The sequence below is a fragment of the Strigops habroptila genome, chromosome 18, assembly GCF_004027225.2.
Source record: "Strigops habroptila isolate Jane chromosome 18, bStrHab1.2.pri, whole genome shotgun sequence".
NCBI lineage: Eukaryota > Metazoa > Chordata > Aves > Psittaciformes > Psittacidae > Strigops > Strigops habroptila.
Window position 1 is genome coordinate 4,635,522 of NC_044294.2, and position 17,741 is coordinate 4,653,262.

Here is a 17,741-nt window from a genome sequence, read left to right on the forward strand (position 1 = left end):
TGATTCTATGAATTCTACAAATCTTCAGAACTTCCTTAATCCTGACCTGGTAACATCCATCCCACCCTCTGCCAGCCTCTGTCCCCAGGGACTGAAAGAAAAAAGGTGCTTCTTTTCAAAAAGAAAAGTTTTAGTTTGTTTTTATTTCAACTCAGTATTTACATCCAAGTCTAGCTCAGCGGGTTGGCTTCAGTGGAGGGAATGCTTTGCTCTGCTCCACAGCACTGAGTCTGCCAAGGAAGTCTGCTCTCAAGAGTGTGATAGAGATGGGAGAATTCCTGTTGAAGCCAGCCTGGATGCTCACTCCGCACCAGGTCACTGCTCCAGACACAGAGCCCAGGACAGCCCGGCCTTCATTTGATGGGGCTTCATTGCTTCTGTGCATATGCTGCCCCCATGCCCCTTACCTGAGGGGGGGCAGGAAAGAGGAGCTGTTCCTAGAGGGAGAGGGCAGGAAATGTGCCTCTCCAAAAACATTTTGCACGCTGAGGCTGCTGCAATCTCTGTGGCTCCACCTCTACTGCAGAAGACTGGCAGGTCTTGGAGATCTTAGCCATGAAGAAATAAATACTAGAAGACACCATCTGCCATCTCCTCCAGAGGCAGTCAGTGCCCAAGGCAAGGAGCAGGGAAGTTGCTGCTCAGAGCCCAGGAAAACAGTGGAGCCTCCAAGAGAAGGCAGCAGCCTTTGCCACCCATCCCTGGAGGGAAGAGCCCATTGAACAGGGTCACTCCTGTAGCCCAACGCACCAGCTCTCACCAGCTGCATGGTGCAGCCACTCGCTGCTCCTCTGACACCTTCCATTGCTTCCATTGCACCTCTTCTCCGTGCTGGCCATCCTGGTTCCAGCAGCTCCCACTATCCCTGTGGAGAACAGGCTGGGGCTGCCTGCTCTGCCTGCCCGGGAGGCTCTACAGGGGCTCAGCACCCGTTCTCAGACACAGCTGCATCAAGTGTCACAGATTCATACTGCATTGCAGCTGCAGCCATGCTGATGGCTTCCTCCAGGCTCTGCTGCTCTTCTAGCTAGGAGGAAAGAGAAAGGAAGAACACTGTGCTCCCAAAAGGTGGGCTCAGGAAGTGGAGGCAGCCCCCAGCAGAACAGAGGTGTGAGGGGTTGGCAGTGGGTGACACAGGTATGAAGCAGAGGGGCAAAGCAGAAAGAGACATGGCTGGCATGTGGCAAGGCTGCTTACAAAGGAGCATTCTGCAATACAAGGAGTGTGTCCCTACTCTCCTCTATACACAGGGCATCTGGGAGTGAAGGAGCCCTGGGTGAGAGGCGATGCAGCAAGAGCACAAGGGAAAGTGCTGAAGCCAGCGGGTGGATGGGGGAATGAAGGGGAACGTGACAGGAGCTGTGTGGTACCTGCACTGCAATGTGGGTGCCGTTGGCAGTAGCCAGCAAAGCCACCTGCTGATGACGGAGGGGCGTGATGGCTGATTCCTCAGACACGACTGCCCCAGAAGTGACTATGGTAACCTGGGAAAAGTTAACATTAAAAACACATCATGTTTAAAAACACCAATGCAGTTCCCTTCCAGCAGGCTGTTTCTCTGCAGGATAAAAGGGACATTCCCAGCTTTGTCTGTACCGGCTGCGTCTCGGTGCCGTTGGTGGCGGCCACAGTCACGGTGTGTGTGTCACCACCCACCAGCTCCTCCTCGGGCCCGGTGAGGGCACTGCTCTGTGTCACCATGCTGATGGCACTGCCCAGGGCCTGCAGGTCTTCCTGTGACAAACTGACCTGGGCAGAAGAACAGTGGATGCTCTCAGCCAGGATGGCTTCTCAGGAAGCTTTACACAAGTCCCAAATCCAGCAACACAAAGGTCTCACTAAGGATGAAACATTCTCTCTATGGCACAGAGAACTCCAAAGACTTTGCCCAGGGTTGTGGACAGGATCCATGGAGAACTCAGAATACTTCAGGGCTCCAGCCCTTCCACTTCTACCACACCTCCCCTTCCCACCAAGTATCTTCTCTTCATGCTCTGAGGGCAGCTCTGAGGGCACCTCAGACTAAGCAGAAACAAGCGTTACTCGTGGTGCCTGTTTCCTTTGCCCCATGCCACAGAAGGGAGTTTTTCCCAGTCAGCACAGAGGCAGCTGGTGGAGGGAAGTACAAGAAAAGCACTGCTGTATACAATGAAAAAACAATCTCCAAATCCAGCCTGTGTCAGCAGGGCCTGGGAGCTGCCTCCTGGCTGCTGCTAGGGAGGTGAGGTCTGCCACGCACTGCACCAAGCCTGGGCAAACACCCGCAAGACCCGAGTCAGGGAGCAGAGAACCTCTCTTTACCCTCTGCATCCAGGCTGCAGCAGTGGAGTAAAGCTGTAAGAAGGGAGCCCTCAGGACAGACAGAGCCCATGAAGCCCCAGGGTCTGTTTTATGCTGATAAAAAGCCATGAAGAGAACACCAAAACTGGGTAGAGGCAGATGTCACCCAGGTAACTGCTGTTCCCCACTGGAGGCTGTCAATGTCCATACCTGCTCCGTCCCATCCTGAGAGATGAGTGAGACCTGTGCAGGTATATCATCTTCATCTTCCTCCTCCTCTTCATTTTCCTCCATCTCTGACAGGAAAGCAATATGCTGGCTCTTCAGGGGGGAGCCTCCGTCAGCAGCAGCAGCTGAGTCAGGAAAAGCAAACAGCAAAAAGGGTGAGAAGTGCTCATCAGAGTGTGAAGGCACATGCCTGACCCCGGGACCTGCCTGGTGCCAGCACAGAGGATCCTGATGACAACAGCCCAGTGTTGGCCTGGGAAGGAGAGTCCTTACCTCTCCCTGTACTAAAGAATAGGCAGGAGCCCATTCCCAACCCGTGACACAGAACAAGGACCACAGGAAGCCCTTTTCTCTTGTCTGGGACACAGATCTGGGTTTGATGAGAGAGGAGGCCACAGCACAGACCTGGCTCCGAGAGAGGGGAGCAGCTGCAGGCTCTGGCTGCCACCTCTCTCCCCTTTGCTACATTCCTGATGCAGGAATGACCCAAAAGCCTGTTGTAGGTGATGGGACAGTGGCTGGTTGCTCACCCTTCAGCTGCTGCTGTTCGTAGAGGGCCTGTTCACTCTCCTCCGTGGCCTCCAGCTCGCCGTGGCTGCTGCGCTTGTGCATGGCCAGTGTGGAGGTCTGCCGGTAGGTCTTGCCACAGCTACTGCAGGTGTAGGGTTTGCAGTGGGTGTGCACCACGTGGTGCTTGTAGAGGCTGGAGTACTCAGTGAAGCGCTTTCCACAGCCTGGCACAGTGCACATGTACGGCTTCTCTCCTAGGGCAGAGGCCATAGAGCAGAGCTTGACCCACTCATCCTCCTCATACAATCAACCAGGTTGGAAAAGATCTTTTAAGATCAAGTCCAACCGTTCCCCAGCACTGCCAAGGCCACCACTAACCCATGGCACTGAGGGCCTCGGCTACACGGGGTGTGAACAGGGACGGTGACTCCAGCACTGCCCTGGGCAGCCTGTTCCAATGCCTGAGCACCCTCTGGGGAAGGAATTGTTCCTAACGTCCAGTCTAAACCTCCCCTTGTGCAGCTTCAGGCCGTTTCCTCTTGTCCTCCTCATGCCCATGAAGAGCAAATAGCTGGAGACAGACCAGTGAAACAATAGGCAGCCCAAGAAAGTGATTCCTATTTCCTGTAACTCCCTGGCTACCCCCAGGTCTACCCCTGCAATGCCTGGAAATGACCAGTTCAGTCCCACAGATTTCCCAGCTGCCGCAGGCTGTCAGTGCAGCTGGCTGACTGGGGAGGAGCAGCCTGTGCTTCTCCCTCTTCTCTTACCTGTGTGGATTCTCATGTGGTTCTTGTAATTGGTGGCACTGGTGAAGCCCCTCCCGCAGTTGGGCTCGGGACACATGTACGGCCGCTCGCCTGTGTGCGTTCGGATGTGAACCTTCCGGATGTTGGATGTGGTGAAAGAGCGGCCACAGCCCACAAAGGGGCACTTGAAGGGCCGTTCACCTGCATGAAGAGTAACGTGGATGAGAGTCCTGCTACAGTGCAGCTATCTGGAATGCCCTGGACACCTGCATCATAGAATCACAGACTGGTTTGGGTTGAAAGGACCTTAAAGCTTCTCCAGTTCCAACCTCCTGCCACGGGCAGGGACACCTTCCACTAGAGCAGGTTGCTCCAAGCCCCTGTGTCCAACCTGGCCTTGAACACTGCCAGGGATGGGGCAGCCACAGCTTCTCTGGGCACCCTGTGCCAGCGCCTCAGCACCCTCACAGGGGAGAACTTCTGCCTTATATCTAACCTGAACTTCCCTCCTCCACAGTATTGCAACAAGAAGACCTCAGATCAGACCCAAGTGCTGGCATATTTCTCTAGCAGCACTGGCACCACTACCCCTTTTGCTCTGCCGTTTGTAACAGAGTCCAGAATCCCACGTGCTCTTCTACAACCCATCTACTTCTGTCTGAAGACAGCTTCAGGTCTGCCTTGTTTCACCCACGATTCAAAAAGGCACATCCTGGACAACGGCTGAAGCAGTACTTGGAGTATCTTGGAGAACCCTTTCAAGAGGCAGCTCGGTTCTCCTCCTGTACTGCTCACCTGTGTGTGTCCGGATGTGTTTCTGAAGATCCCCAGAGGTTTTGAAGGCTTTGCTACACACATCTTCTGGACACTTGTATGGTTTCTCACCAGTATGTGTTCTCGTGTGGCTCTTCAGCCCATACCCTGTCCAGGAAAGAAGGAAATAACAAGAAGGAAATAACATGGCAAGCTGTGTACCACCTCTCAGCTCATGCATTTTTGGATGTCTGTCCTGTGTCTGCATAGCTGAAGGAGAAGAAATATCCAAACAGCCTCACAACACAACTGCAACTCAGCTGCTTCTTGTAACTCTAATCTGCCCATCATCAATCAAGTCCCAGACAGCCTCCTATGCTACAATTCCTTCTCAGAAGGCTTTAAAAGCTATGTTCATTGTGCTCTGCTGGAAATAGAGCCAGGGCTGATGCTCAAGAGTGGTTTGGACTTGACAGAAAACAAAATTTACCCAGAAGAGAAACTGCTACCTGTAGCAAATGCTTTCCCACAGCTTGGGAAGTCACACGTATACGGCTTGTCACCTGTGTGAGCACGTTCATGGACCTGCAAAAAGAAAGAACAGTCCCTAAAATGAAGTCCAAGACAAGGAGGAAGAGATACAGTGTGGAAAAATCTAGCTGGTGGGGAGAATCTGAAGTTCTCTGTTGGACTTCACCTTGGCCAGTAACACATCTGGATCTCTTGGGGAGCCAAGCATACAACTCAGGCTTTTCCATAGCAGCATTCCAACATGGCACTGTAACATGGGGATGGGTCTGGTCTGCATGACTGCACGTTATCTGCTTTACCTTTAGATGGTGGGCGGTGGTATAGAGGCGGCCACAGCCTTTGTACCCACAGCGGAAAGCTTTGCTGCCAACCTGCTGCCCCTTCTCACTGCTCTGCACTTCCTCCTTCTGCCAAGAGATGTATGGGAGTTAATTCAATGAGCCACCACAGCAGGTTTTGTGAATCCCACACAAATAATTCCCCTCCTTGCTATACATACGGACTCCTTCAGTTATCCTCACAAAAACATAGAATCATGGAATGGTTTGGGTTGCAAAGGACCTTAAGATCATCTAGTTCCAACCCCCTGCCACAGGCAGGGACACCTTCCACTAGAGCAGGTTGCTCCAAGCCCCTGTGTCCAACCTGGCCTTGAACACTGCCAGGGATGGGGCAGCCACAGCTTCTCTGGGCACCCTGTGCCAGCACCTCAGCACCCTCACATGTCCTACAAACACAGCTTGTACACATATGGTGCAACCCCGGTGACAGAACACGGGTCTAGGAACCAGCATTTCCCATTCCCACCTCACACTGGGTGCTCTCCCACACATAACTTACCTCTTTGTGCTTCCCTTAGCTCATTTGTAAAACTTGCAGCTAATATATTTGCTAGCTTTCCAGAGAAGCCACAAAGCTTTGCTAAGTACTACCTGGCAAAGTGCTCTGCATGAAAAGGAGTTTTTGGCCTAGTTTCAGGAATGCATCACCGAGAAATTCAGACCTGGGAAGAGACATTGCTGGAGTCCTCACTCTTCCTGTGGCAGGGGTCTGTCACTTCCTCCTCTTCCTCATCAGACACCTGCAAGTAAAGAAGCACAGCACTGTTCATGCCTCCTTTTACAGCGTGGAGCAGGCAAGCACCCCAAGCAGGAAGCATTTACATCTACAGTGACACCACACTCTTCTCCAGAGAGTGAGGTCCTACCACAGCAGAAAGGTCTCCATGGGCAAATCTTACTGCTGCCCAGCTGAGCATTGTATCAGCATGCTCCAGGTAGCCCTTTCTCATGCAATACCATGAAGATGGGAGAAAAAGGCAGCACTGAAGACATTCAGATGGAGCACTGCAGTGACAACATGTTAGATCTGAAGCTATTTTGGGTTTTGAGGCTTTTGTCAACCTGGGTGACAGCGGCCATAACTTAGGCACTCCTGAGATGTAAAATGCTAGTCTTGATCTGCTGCCTGGATAATGTGTGGAAGAGAACATCATACCCAGGGGGCATTATGAGGAACCCAGGAAAACAGGAACAAAACACCTACAAGGAGGGACATTTAAAGCAAGGAAAAAACCAATACAAGCTGTACACAGCAGCTCTGCTCCTCCCAAACGTGTGCCTGCAGCAGGTTAAGGGTGGTAGGCCCAGCACTATGCAGGAGCTAGCTAGAGGGTCCAGCAGGAAACTGCCCTTCTCTAGGGCCTCAAGTGTCACCCACTGTGAGTGGTGACACTCTCACTGGAGCCCTGTCCAGCTTCTCTTCTCAAAGCTGGCACTGCTGAGAAACAAATACACAGAAGCACTAATGAAGGGAGGACGCTTCAACCCCAGGCCACGTGTGGACTACTACACCCAGACCATAAAAGCAGCACTGTGTCCTCACCTTACTGGTGTACTGCTTTAATGCATTAATGGTCTCCACATCAAAGGCACCATCTTCCTCCTCTCCAGCCAACTCCTCCAGCCCAGTTTCTGCCTGCACTTCCAGGATGGTGCTGCCTGGTGGCACGATGACAGGACGGTGTATGTAGGCAGTGGAACCATCCTCCAGCTGGACGGCCTCGAAGGTGTTGGGATCATAACACTCTGTAAGAGGAAAGAGGAAACCAATAAATCCAGCGTGAAAAAGCTGCTAAGAGGCACTCTTCATCTTCTGAGCTACCTACAGCCTTGGACCTCTGTAGCAGCTTTTACTCCAGCTGCCAAGGGAAGAACAGGGAATGCTCTTTACCTTTAGCTGTGCTGTGTATGTAGGCCATACTGCCATCTTCCAACACCACTGGCTGACCATCTTCAAAAGCCACAGACTCTAAAAGAGAAGCAAAAGATCCACACACCTTACTGGAACACTCAGACAGGATAGACGGGAAGTTCCTGAACCACTCACGCCCACAGAGGAGGACACAGCAGGGCTGCCTGCTTACACTGAAAGTCAACTACAGCTATAGGTTTTATGACACCATTTGAACCCTTCCAACATGAATTATGAGGTTTTCAAGGCTTCATGCATAGCTTTGCCACACTTCTTTAGCTCACTGGGGTAATGCAGAGTATCACCCATTCCAAAATGCCAGCTTATGTCCCACACAAGAAGGATGGCTCTGGCACAGCTGTGTGTAAAGGGGAACACAAACATCCCATAGCAGGGGAAACAGGGGTGAGAAGGAAAACCCCTCTCCCTGTGTGTTTGGAGGCAGGGAAGAGGATGAAGGGAGGAAAGGGGCACAGCCAGGAACACAAAGTGGGTTTCAAGCAATGATTTAGGAGCAGAAAAGGGAGGTGGCTCACAAGGAGCTTTGGAGGGTGAAGGAAGGACTACCCAGAGCAACAGAGCCTCTACCTGCCCTTTTACATCTTACCACGGTCAGAGGGGATTCCTCTGTGCCACTCTGGTGCCTGCCGCATGAATTGAATTTCCATCACCTCTCAGATTAATTAATGTCACCTCATTTCAGAGATGACATTGGCTGATGGGTCATTACTTCCAACACCCCCCCCCTCCCAAACACCTACTCCAGAATTAATATATTATCTCCTAGTTCAGAGGAAATTCCTGTCCAGCTGCTCCCACAGGAAACAAACTGTTTGGGCTCTGCAGTTGGCACGAACACAGCGCACAGCTCCCGGCCTTGCTTGTAGACTTGTGATCTGTCAGACTGACAATTATGGGAGAGCCCACAGGTGAAACCAGCACTTAAACTGCTGCTTACACCACCAGCAAATTGGCCTTGTCAGACTGCAGGAAATCACATGTTCTGTGTCCTTGCTCATTCAGCCTCAAAAACATGGGCAAGAGACAAAAACCCTACACCTGTATGGATTTCTTAAAGCTCGAGCTAACAGAGGAGCCCCACTGTTGGAATATAGACAATTGCAGTTACCTTTACAACATCCTTCTAAAAAGCAAGAGGTGAATTTATGGTCCTCACCTTTCTGAACTGTCACCTGATGGATATAAGCTGTGGTCCCATCTTCAAGTTCAATGACTTGTCCTTCAATCAGCTTCTCATCTGAAACAGTTAAAAAAATGCCATCAGCACTGCCTGCAGAGCCCAGTCTTCCTGGGCCCACAAGCTGCCCCCTTTGCTACATGTTCACAAGGAAACCAGCCTCACAAGACAGGGAAACTGTTACTAATAGGCTGTTATTTATGAAGCTTTTCCCTGAATAGCCATAGAGGTACTTACTAGAGATGCTGGAGCTTCCCTTTCCTAGACAGGAGGATACAAGACAAAGAACCTCAGTTGCTGCTTGTATACAGGCTGCCCTTCACAGCTCTGTGAGCCAAGAGGCAGAAAGAATGATGTGTGCTAAGTATTTTGGATCTAAAGTAGAAAGCAATTACACTTGTGCTGGGGAAAAAAAATCATCTGGGAGCTTTTAATGGCATCAGCAAGGACCTGGAGATTTATTTTCTTCTGCTTTGGTGGAGGATAAACTCTTGGGGAAAAATTACAGTGCATGAAGGGTCCTAAAGTGATGCCACCCTTGATGGGTTGTGAACATTGGACTCTTCAAATAGTGTAACTCTGAATTAGACTGGTTTAGTTCCCAAATCATTTGGTGCAGAGAGGACATTGCTCTATCCCACTGCAACATGAAGAACTCAAGTTGCTTTCACCTGGTGTACAATGTCTGGGGGGGGGTGTATCACAAAACTGGTGGTTTCAAGATAGTCCAACTCCACATATAATAAACTTACCAAGTTTGCACAGAAAGGAAAGCAAGAGAGGAATCCCCAGGACATGAAGACTTGCAACTCAACCTTCCCGTTCTACAGGCTGGGAAAAAACGTGTTCCTTTTCTCAGGAACAGTGGGTGGTGAGGGAAGCAGCACCTCACCAACACCAAAATGAGAGCAGGTATTGAATTTGGCACTGCTTCAGTTAGCCAACACCAAGCTCAGCCCCTCTTTGAGGGAGAAAAGCACTACTGGGAATCAAATTCTCTGCATCTCAATGAAATAAACCATCCTGCTTAGCTTCAGGGTTGAACAGAGTGCTGCAGGTCATAGTGTGAACTCCGTTTCCCCAGTTATCCCAGGGCTCACTCCAGCCTGAACAGAACCTTTATTTTCTACAGCAACACCTCTCCCATCTCCAAAGCTTTATTTCCAAACCAGAGGCATGTTTGATTTCTACTGCATCACTGTGCAAATCTAAGAGAGCTGCCAGCTTCCTGCCCAAAGCAACCACACAAAATAGTTTGCACACCATGAGGGCACTTTTGATAAGTTCTGACTTGAATTTCAGACTCAATCAAGACACTTTGAGACTTAAACTAGATGATCTTAAGGTCCTTTCCAACCCTCTTCTATGATTCTATGATTCACAGCCCAAAGGAACCATTACCTTTGACAGCCTGCTGAATGTAGGCTGTCGTCCCGTCACTAAGGGTCACTGTTTGCAGGCCCAAGCTCTCCATCCTGCCCCGATGGCTGGTCCTCAGACATGAATTTCACTTTACTCAGTGTGCTCACAGAGAGCACCAGGACCCAGAGCAAGAGGTTTGTGGAACAAGGAGTTGTATTCTTGTTGTAAGCCTTAAACAAAAAGAACAATTCAAATTTTGTTTTCACCCAACATATCTACAGTCACTTTTGCACATTAATAAGAAAGGTTTGAATAGCAAATGATTTTTCAGATTATAAAGGATTAAACTGGTCAAAAGATGCATACCAATGGCAGGCAGGGCTAAATCTATTCCACAGGTAAGTATAAGATAAAGCTTATCAAGTGAGTGAATCGACAGACTCTTCTTAGAGATAGTGTAAATGCCCCATTCAAGCCCTTCCCATCCTCCACATGATCTGCAGGAAAGGTTTCTGAGTACTTTAAAGTCTGAACCTGCAGGCTGAGGGTGTCCGGTACTGCAAGATGGGCAGGACAATGAGCTTTGTCCTGCCTTTCCTGTCTAATTCCTGGCCTTCTGAGGAACAGAATTTCAGGCTATAAGCAGACGACGTTAAAACACCCACACCCCAACAAGAGCATTTCACTGGAGGCACTTTGCTGATAGATTAAAAGCAGCTGCACTGGATTCTTCATGAGTAATCTCTGAGATAGTCTAACATTTTATCTTTTTGATTTCCAGGAACAAGTCTGACCACTCTGCCTGTCACTGCAGCACCCGTGGGTGCAGCCAGGCTTCGTGCCATGCTCAATGCCCTCTAACCAAGCGCTCCCTACACCCAACAGACACCTCCTCGCTCACTGCAGCAGATTCTGCTCAGCTTTTAGTGCCGACACCTCCCGAGAGGCTTTACAGCTCATTTCCCAGCTAAGGCTCCGTCCCAGCAGGGTCGCTGGGGAACGGAGCCCCCTGTGCTGCCATGCAACCTGCTGCCAGCGCTGCTGGAGGGGCCGCGGCCTCCTGGAAGGGATGGGGCAGGCGCTGCCTGAGGCAAACCAAGTGGAGGCTGCAGTGCGAAGCCACCCCGGCAGTGACAGGGGACACGGCTCCGCGGCACGGCGGGCTGGGGACAGCGCAGAGCCGGGCCTTGTGCCACGGTGAGCCCCGAGGGGAGCGGCGGGACAGGCCCAGGTGCCCGGGGGGTGGCGGGGAGACACGGCGGGGCTCCCCCCATGCTGTTACCCAGGAGGCAGCAGCTCGCCGGGACCCGGCCGCCCCTCGGCCGCCATCTCGCCCCATCCCGCCCGGCCTCCCCCCGCCTCTGACACCAACCTGAGGAAACGCGACGGGACCGAGTCCGCCGCCTGCCCATCATGCACCGCGGCCCCGCCCCTGCTCGCCCTACCCCGCAACACGCATAGCGGCAACACCCCCCGCCGCGCCTCAGCCGCCCGCGGCCCCTCATACAGGTTCCGGGGCTCCGCGGCACCGCCCCCCGGAACTGGGCCAGCGCCAGCACTGAAGCCACAGGTTGCCCTTAGGAGCCGTGCCCCGCGGCAGGCCCTCCGCAGCCGGGCACAGCGCGGGCCCGTCGCCTGGGACAGGCAGCAAAGAGCCCGCGGAACAGCGGCGATGAGGGCGGGCTGCCTGCCGCGGGGAGCCGGGAGGCGGACGAGCCGGTCCCGCCGCTCTCAACATGGCGGCCTCGCCATGCCGCGCTCACCGCCCCCAGCGTGGCGCCGCCCAAGTCTCGCGAGATTCCCGCCTCTATTTATCTCGCGCCGGGGGAGGCTACGCCCCTTCGGTCCTGTCAGGCCGCCGCTGCCGCCGCCATGAGGTAGGTGCGGGCCCGCCGGGCCATCCGCCGGCATCCATCGCCATCCGCGCCCGCTGGGCGGCTGCGGGGAGCGGGCAGCGGGGGCCGATGGCGGGGCAGGCCGAGGGGAAGGGTGGGAGGGCCAGGGCGGGCTCAGCGGCGTCGTCCCCGCAGCCGGCCCAGGCCGGGCCCGCCCTGAGCCCGCGTTGTCTTTCCCCCCCGCAGCAGCAAGGTCTCCCGCGACACCCTGTACGAGGCGGTGAAGGAGGTGCTGCAGGGCAGCAAGACCAAGAAGCGCAAGTACGAGCCCTGCGCCGTGGCGGGAGCGGGGCATGGCAGGCCCGTGCCCGGCTGCGCCCTCACCTGCCCTCCCCTCCCTCAGGTTTGTGGAGACGGTGGAGCTGCAGATCAGCCTCAAGAACTACGACCCGCAGAAAGACAAGCGCTTCTCCGGCACCGTCAGGTTCGGCCTCCTCTTGCTCCCACCCAGCCTTCAGCCCGCGCCCCCCCTGCGCCGCCAGGCCCTGCCGTGGAGCGGGACGGCTGCTGCAGCGTGAGGACGCGGCGCTGAACCGCTCGGGTAGTTCAGACCTCCCTGGTGAAACGGGGGCGGCTGGACGGACCCCAACCCTGGGTCTTAAAACATGAGGGGAGGTGGGTGCTGTCCCCACCGGCCTGCTGGGGAAGGCAGGTTAGAAGCTGTGAAGGAAGAGGTCCAGGCACTGTGGTAAGGTACCTCTTGTGTTGGCTCCCATGGAAGAGTGTGTGATGCTGGAGGTTTGTAGTAATTCAGACCTTCTGTCTCCAGGCTGAAGTCAACGCCACGGCCCAAGTTCTCTGTGTGCCTGCTGGGGGACCAGCAGCACTGCGATGAGGCCAAAGCAGTTGACATCCCTCACATGGACATAGAAGCTTTGAAAAAGCTCAACAAAAACAAGAAGCTGGTGAAGAAGCTGGGTGAGTGGTGGTGTGGGTCAGGCTCACAGTGCCCTAGCTAACGTGGGAGGGCTGGGTAAGCAAGATGGTTTTCCCTGTGCTCAGGTTTCCATGTCGTGGTTAACTTCAGAGTCAGCCTGAAGTACAGCAGTGTGCTAGGAACTACCCTGAAAAGCCAACAGTTACCAGTGCAGGAGGTGTGACAGGTCAGCCCTCCTGGAAGGAGGAGGCCCTCTGGAAGGAAGGAATACAGGAAAATGTTCCTCTCTTTGAAGTATCGGCTTTACTTGATGTTTCTCCCTTTCCTGATTGGGAAGCTGGAGGCAAAAGTTGGATTTAGTCCTGCAGTATTTACATGAAGGGAATGACATTTATTTTTACTTACAAAGAGATAAAATCCTTCCCTCCCTGTAAAGTCAAAGTCAGAATGATACATATCTTAAGCAGACAAGAACAACTTCCCACTTAATCTATGATTAGCCATGGAATTGTACGTAATAAGGAAATGAGATGGGATACCATGGCTCCTAGCTCAGCCTCTCCAAGGTGTGGGATACATCTGCCCATCCAGATGTGCCCAGGCTGTGGTGGGAGGCTCCTGGTGGAGCTTGGAGTTAAGTGTTTGCTATCTGTGGCTCAGTAAATGCCACTTCCTTCAGGGCAGTGAGCTGGGCACAGTTAAATGTGCTGTCAGGGTGTGAAGCTGGCTGCTGGTGGGTTTGGCTGGTGTGAGAGGGGTAAATTCTGATACAATAATGGTAAAACCAGGTTGGGCTCACGTAGGCAGGACTCAATCTCAAAAGGCGCGTGTTGAGGGAGATGGAGCAGCAGAGTCTCAAGTTCAGTGTCAGTTGAGAGCCCGTCCTTAACCCACGTTGGTTCTTTCCTCACAGCCAAGAAGTACGATGCCTTCCTGGCTTCAGAGTCCCTGATCAAGCAGATTCCTCGAATCCTGGGACCAGGGCTGAACAAAGCTGGCAAATTCCCTTCTCTTCTCACTCACAATGAGAACCTGGTGGCCAAGGTTGATGAGGTCAAATCTACCATCAAGTTTCAGATGAAGAAGGTAAAGCAGAGCTTTTCCTCCCCAAGGCAGCTTCCTGCCTGTGACAGGGGTGGTCACTCGGGCATGGCTGCGATCTCCGGGCTGGGCTGTAGGTGTCCCTCGAGTGTCTTCCTAAAACACTGCCTGGTGACCACGAGACACCCTCATCATCAGCTCCTGGCTAGAAAGGAGACATAATTCATCTGTGGCTGAAAGATCTGAGAGCAGATGATGATGAGATGATGTTTCAATGCAGAGCACAGTCATAATTAACACTTCTTACAGCAAGTGGGTGACACTTGCAGGGTGCAGCCCCCTCGGGTCTGTGCGCTCAGCAGTGCTTTGCCAGAAGCAGGTTTGGGACTTGACTCTGCAAGTGAGCTCTGGAGCAGCTCTGTGGGTGTCTGCTCTTGCTGTCAAGAGGTGTCAAGGCGAGATGACTCCCCAAAACCACAATAATCCTGTTTTATCCTGTCTCAGTGGTCGAAGTGTGACTCATGGGTGTTACTCGGAATTAACAGCTCTGCTTGCTGAGGTGCACCCTTGAACTCCAGCTGATGTGGGCCTGGGGGCACAACAACTGGGAGGGCACAGCAAATGTGATAGCTTGCAAATGCTGGAGCATTTTAAGTAATTGAGCTAATGATGTCGTGACACTTTGTTTGTCAGCTGGCTTGTAAATCCCTTTGTCTTCAGCCTGTGGGGAACGTTGACTTACAAGCTCTTCAGCCAGCCTGGCAGGCAGAGGCTTCTCAGCCTCTTGTGTGTGGAAAGAAAGGGCTGGTGGCTGGTGCCCAAGACAAAAAGTGAAGCTGGGGCTGTGCTTCACGGTGAAGTTTGGAGCTAACAGTCTGTTCTGTGTGGGGTTAGAGGCTTGCAGGGCGCATTCCACACTGTTCCGTGGGCAGGGGGTGGTGGGAGCATGGTTAAAGCAGAGGCCTGCTCCCACTCTAGTGCCCCTTTGGCACAACGTGTTATGTGTCATTCCCAGTTTTCCCATCTCTGGGAGGCACTGGTGTTCCTTCCCTTTTCCAAGTCCCCTTTGTGCTCTGAGGAAGCGAGGTGCTGTTCAGAGGTGGCATTCAGATGCTGCCAGACATGTTCATGGGAGCCATGTGCCAAACGCTACAAGCTCTGTGGGAAGAGCCATGGATAAAATGGAGAAGTCATGTCCAATGGACAAAGCACAAGGGAATTGGATACCCCACTTACTTCACATCAGCTATTTTGTCAATCACTTTGCTGTAATCTTTGATTTTCCCCCCAAAACCTCTTACCTACATGAGTGACCATGGTGTCATTGTCCCTCAGGTGCTCTGTCTGGCTGTGGCTGTTGGTCATGTGAAGATGACAGAGGATGAACTTGTCTACAACATCCACCTGGCCATCAACTTCCTGGTGTCCTTGCTGAAGAAGAACTGGCAGAACGTGCGTGCTCTGTACATCAAGAGCACCATGGGGAAGCCCCAGCGTCTGTACTAATGGGGCAGCAATAAACTTTTAGGATACCTTACAGCTGTTAGTTGTGTTCCTCCACAACTGGTTGGGAAGGGTTTGCCAAAGAGCTGTTTGCTTCCTTGTAGCAAGGTCTCCAGTGCTGTTGAGCTGACTGGTATGAATTGAAGCAGAACATGAGGCTATCAGAGCTTTTGAGGGAAGTAGCCTCATTGTCCTGCATTCGGAGAAGGGCAGTGAGGGGGAACAACTCCACTTGCATCCAGAACAAGCAAAACTAAGGTGGGTTACCACAGCTGAAGGTGCGTGGTGCAGGTAGAATTGCTCAACAGTCACACTGTAACCCTGTGAGCCCCCAGCTTGCCAGTGGAGACCTTTCGCTTGTGCTGGATTTAACTGAAGCCTTAGAATGCTGTTCCCCAGCACTGCCAGGGCCACCACTAACCCATGGCACTGAGGCCTCGGCTACACGGGGTGTGAACACTTGCAGGGACGGTGACTCCAGCCCTGCCCTGGGCAGCCTGTTCCAATGCCTGAGCACCCTTTGGGGAAGGAATTGTTCCTCATCTCCGTCTAAACCTCCCCTGGTGCAGCTTGAGGCCGTTTCCTCTTGTCCCATCCCTTGTTCTTTGGGAGCAGAGACCAGCCCCCTCCTGGCTCCATCCTCCTGTCAGGCAGTTGAGAAGGCTCAGGGGGGACCTTATCACTCTCTACTTCTCCAGGCTAAACCCCCCCAGGTCCCTCAGCCGTTCCTCATCACACTTGTGCTCCAGGCCCTGCACCAGCTCCGGTGCCCTTCTCTGGCCCCGCTCCAGCACCTCAATGTCTCTCTTGCAGTGAGGGGCCCAGAACTGACACAGGATTCGAGGTGCAGCCTCACCAGTGCCCAGCACAGGGGGACAGTCACTGCCCTGGCCCTGCTGCCACACTGGTGCTGATCCAGGCCAAGATGCTGGTGGCCTCTTGGCTGCCTGGGCACAAGCTGCTCATCAGCACCCCCGGGTCCTTTTCCAGCCACTCTTCCCAAGCCTGGAGCGTTGCGGGGGGGGGGGTGTTGTGGCCCAAGTGCGGGACCCGGCACTTGGCCCTGTTCAACCTTATCCCGTTGGCCACAGCCCATAGATCCAGCCTGCCCAGACCCCTCTGTGGAGCCTCCTGCCCTCCAGCAGATCAGCACTCCCATCCAACTTGGTGTCATCTGGAAACTGATGGAGGGTGCCCTCACTCCCCTCATCCAGATCATCAACAACACTGGTCCTAACACCGAGCCTTGAGGGACATCACTAGTGACCGGTCACCAACTAGGTCTGGCACCATTTACCAGCACTCCGGGCTCAGCCACCCTAACCCTAACCTCAGTTTCCAATCAAGCAAAGAATCCTCCTACCCAGGCCATGAGCAGCCAATGTCTCCAGAACACTGTGGGTGACAGTCAAATGCCTTACTAAAGTCCAAATAGACAACATCCACAGCCTTTCCCTCATCAACCAGGTGGTCACCTTGTTGGAGGAGGAGATCAGGTTGGTGAAGCAGGAGCTGCCCCTCACAAACCCATGCTGACTGAACCTGATCACCCAGTTTTCTCACATGCTTTGTGATCTCAGGATGATCTGCTCCATGTCCTTCCTCCCAGCTGAAGCTGTAGTTTCCAGGGTTCCTTCCTGCCCTTTTTGTAGAGTTGTCCTTTTGGGCAACTTCCAATCCTCTGGGGCCTGCCCACTAGACCAGGACTGCTGATAGATGATGGAGAGTGGCTTAGCAAGCTACCTCAGCCTTTTCCTTATCCTCAGTCACTAGGTTTCCCCTGGTATCCAGCAGAGGATGGAGGTTCTCCTTGGCCCTCCTGTTGTTGCTAAAATATTTCTAAAAGTATTTGTTCTCTTTTATGGCAGTGGCCAGATTTGGTGCCATTTGTGCCTTCACGTTTCTTACTTTCTCCCTACATAAACTAACAACATCCTTGTACTCCTCGTGGGGCAACAATCCCTTTTTCCACAGGTGATAAACTCTCATTTTATTCCTGAGTTCAAGCAATATCACAGAACCACAGAATGGTTCCTGTTGGAAGGAACCTTAAAGCTCACCCAGTACCAACCCCCTGCCACGGGCAGGGACACCTTCCACTAGAGCAGGTTGCTCCAAGCCCCTGTGTCCAACCTGGCCTTGAACACTGCCAGGGATGGGGCAGCCACAGCTTCTCTGGGCACCCTGTGCCAGCGCCTCAGCACCCTCACAGGGAACAACTTCTGCCTAAGATCTAACCTGAACTTCCCCTGTTTCAGTTTGAACCCATCACCCCTTGTCCTATCACTACAGTCCCTGATGAAGGTCCCTCTCCAGCATCCTTGTACCCCCTTCAGAAACTGGAAGCTGCTCTGAGGGCTCACGCAGCTTCTCTTCTCCAGGCTTCTCCCTGTTCAACCAGGCTGGTTTTCCCCACAGGTTCAATATTCAGCACATGGGGACCACCTGCTCCTGCACTTTGAAAAGCACCCAGCCTTCCTGAACCCCTTTGCTCTTCAGTAATGTTCCCCAAGGAATTCTGCAAACCAGCATCCTAAACAGGTCAAAGTCAGCCCTGCGGA

The 17,741-nt window shown here is 53.0% G+C and overlaps 2 protein-coding genes across 3 annotated transcripts; one reads left to right on the top strand and one right to left on the bottom strand.

The window, feature by feature from the left end:
- Positions 1-124: 124 nt before the first annotated feature.
- On the bottom strand, positions 125-11,339 carry ZNF76 (zinc finger protein 76). Its single transcript, XM_030473112.1, has 15 exons — positions 11,237-11,339; positions 9,904-10,094; positions 8,482-8,562; positions 7,284-7,361; positions 6,936-7,138; positions 6,055-6,132; positions 5,351-5,458; positions 5,030-5,105; positions 4,563-4,688; positions 3,789-3,968; positions 3,039-3,272; positions 2,491-2,633; positions 1,597-1,749; positions 1,371-1,484; positions 125-1,027 (listed from the first exon to the last, which is right to left on the bottom strand). Exons 2-15 carry the CDS (start codon positions 9,974-9,976, stop codon positions 923-925), a joined length of 1,752 nt encoding a protein of 583 aa, XP_030328972.1. The 5' UTR covers positions 9,977-10,094; positions 11,237-11,339; the 3' UTR covers positions 125-922.
- Positions 11,340-11,446: 107 nt separating this feature from the next.
- RPL10A (ribosomal protein L10a) lies at positions 11,447-15,214 on the top strand. Of its 2 annotated transcripts, none has more exons than XM_030473115.1 (6): positions 11,447-11,741; positions 11,946-12,020; positions 12,103-12,183; positions 12,529-12,677; positions 13,550-13,722; positions 15,013-15,214. In XM_030473115.1, exons 1-6 carry the CDS (start codon positions 11,737-11,739, stop codon positions 15,181-15,183), a joined length of 654 nt encoding a protein of 217 aa, XP_030328975.1. In that variant the 5' UTR covers positions 11,447-11,736; the 3' UTR covers positions 15,184-15,214. The 2 variants fall into 2 exon arrangements, with proteins under 2 accessions (XP_030328975.1, XP_030328974.1); XM_030473114.1 differs by having other exon boundaries at positions 11,683-11,741; positions 12,103-12,447.
- Positions 15,215-17,741: the final 2,527 nt, after the last annotated feature.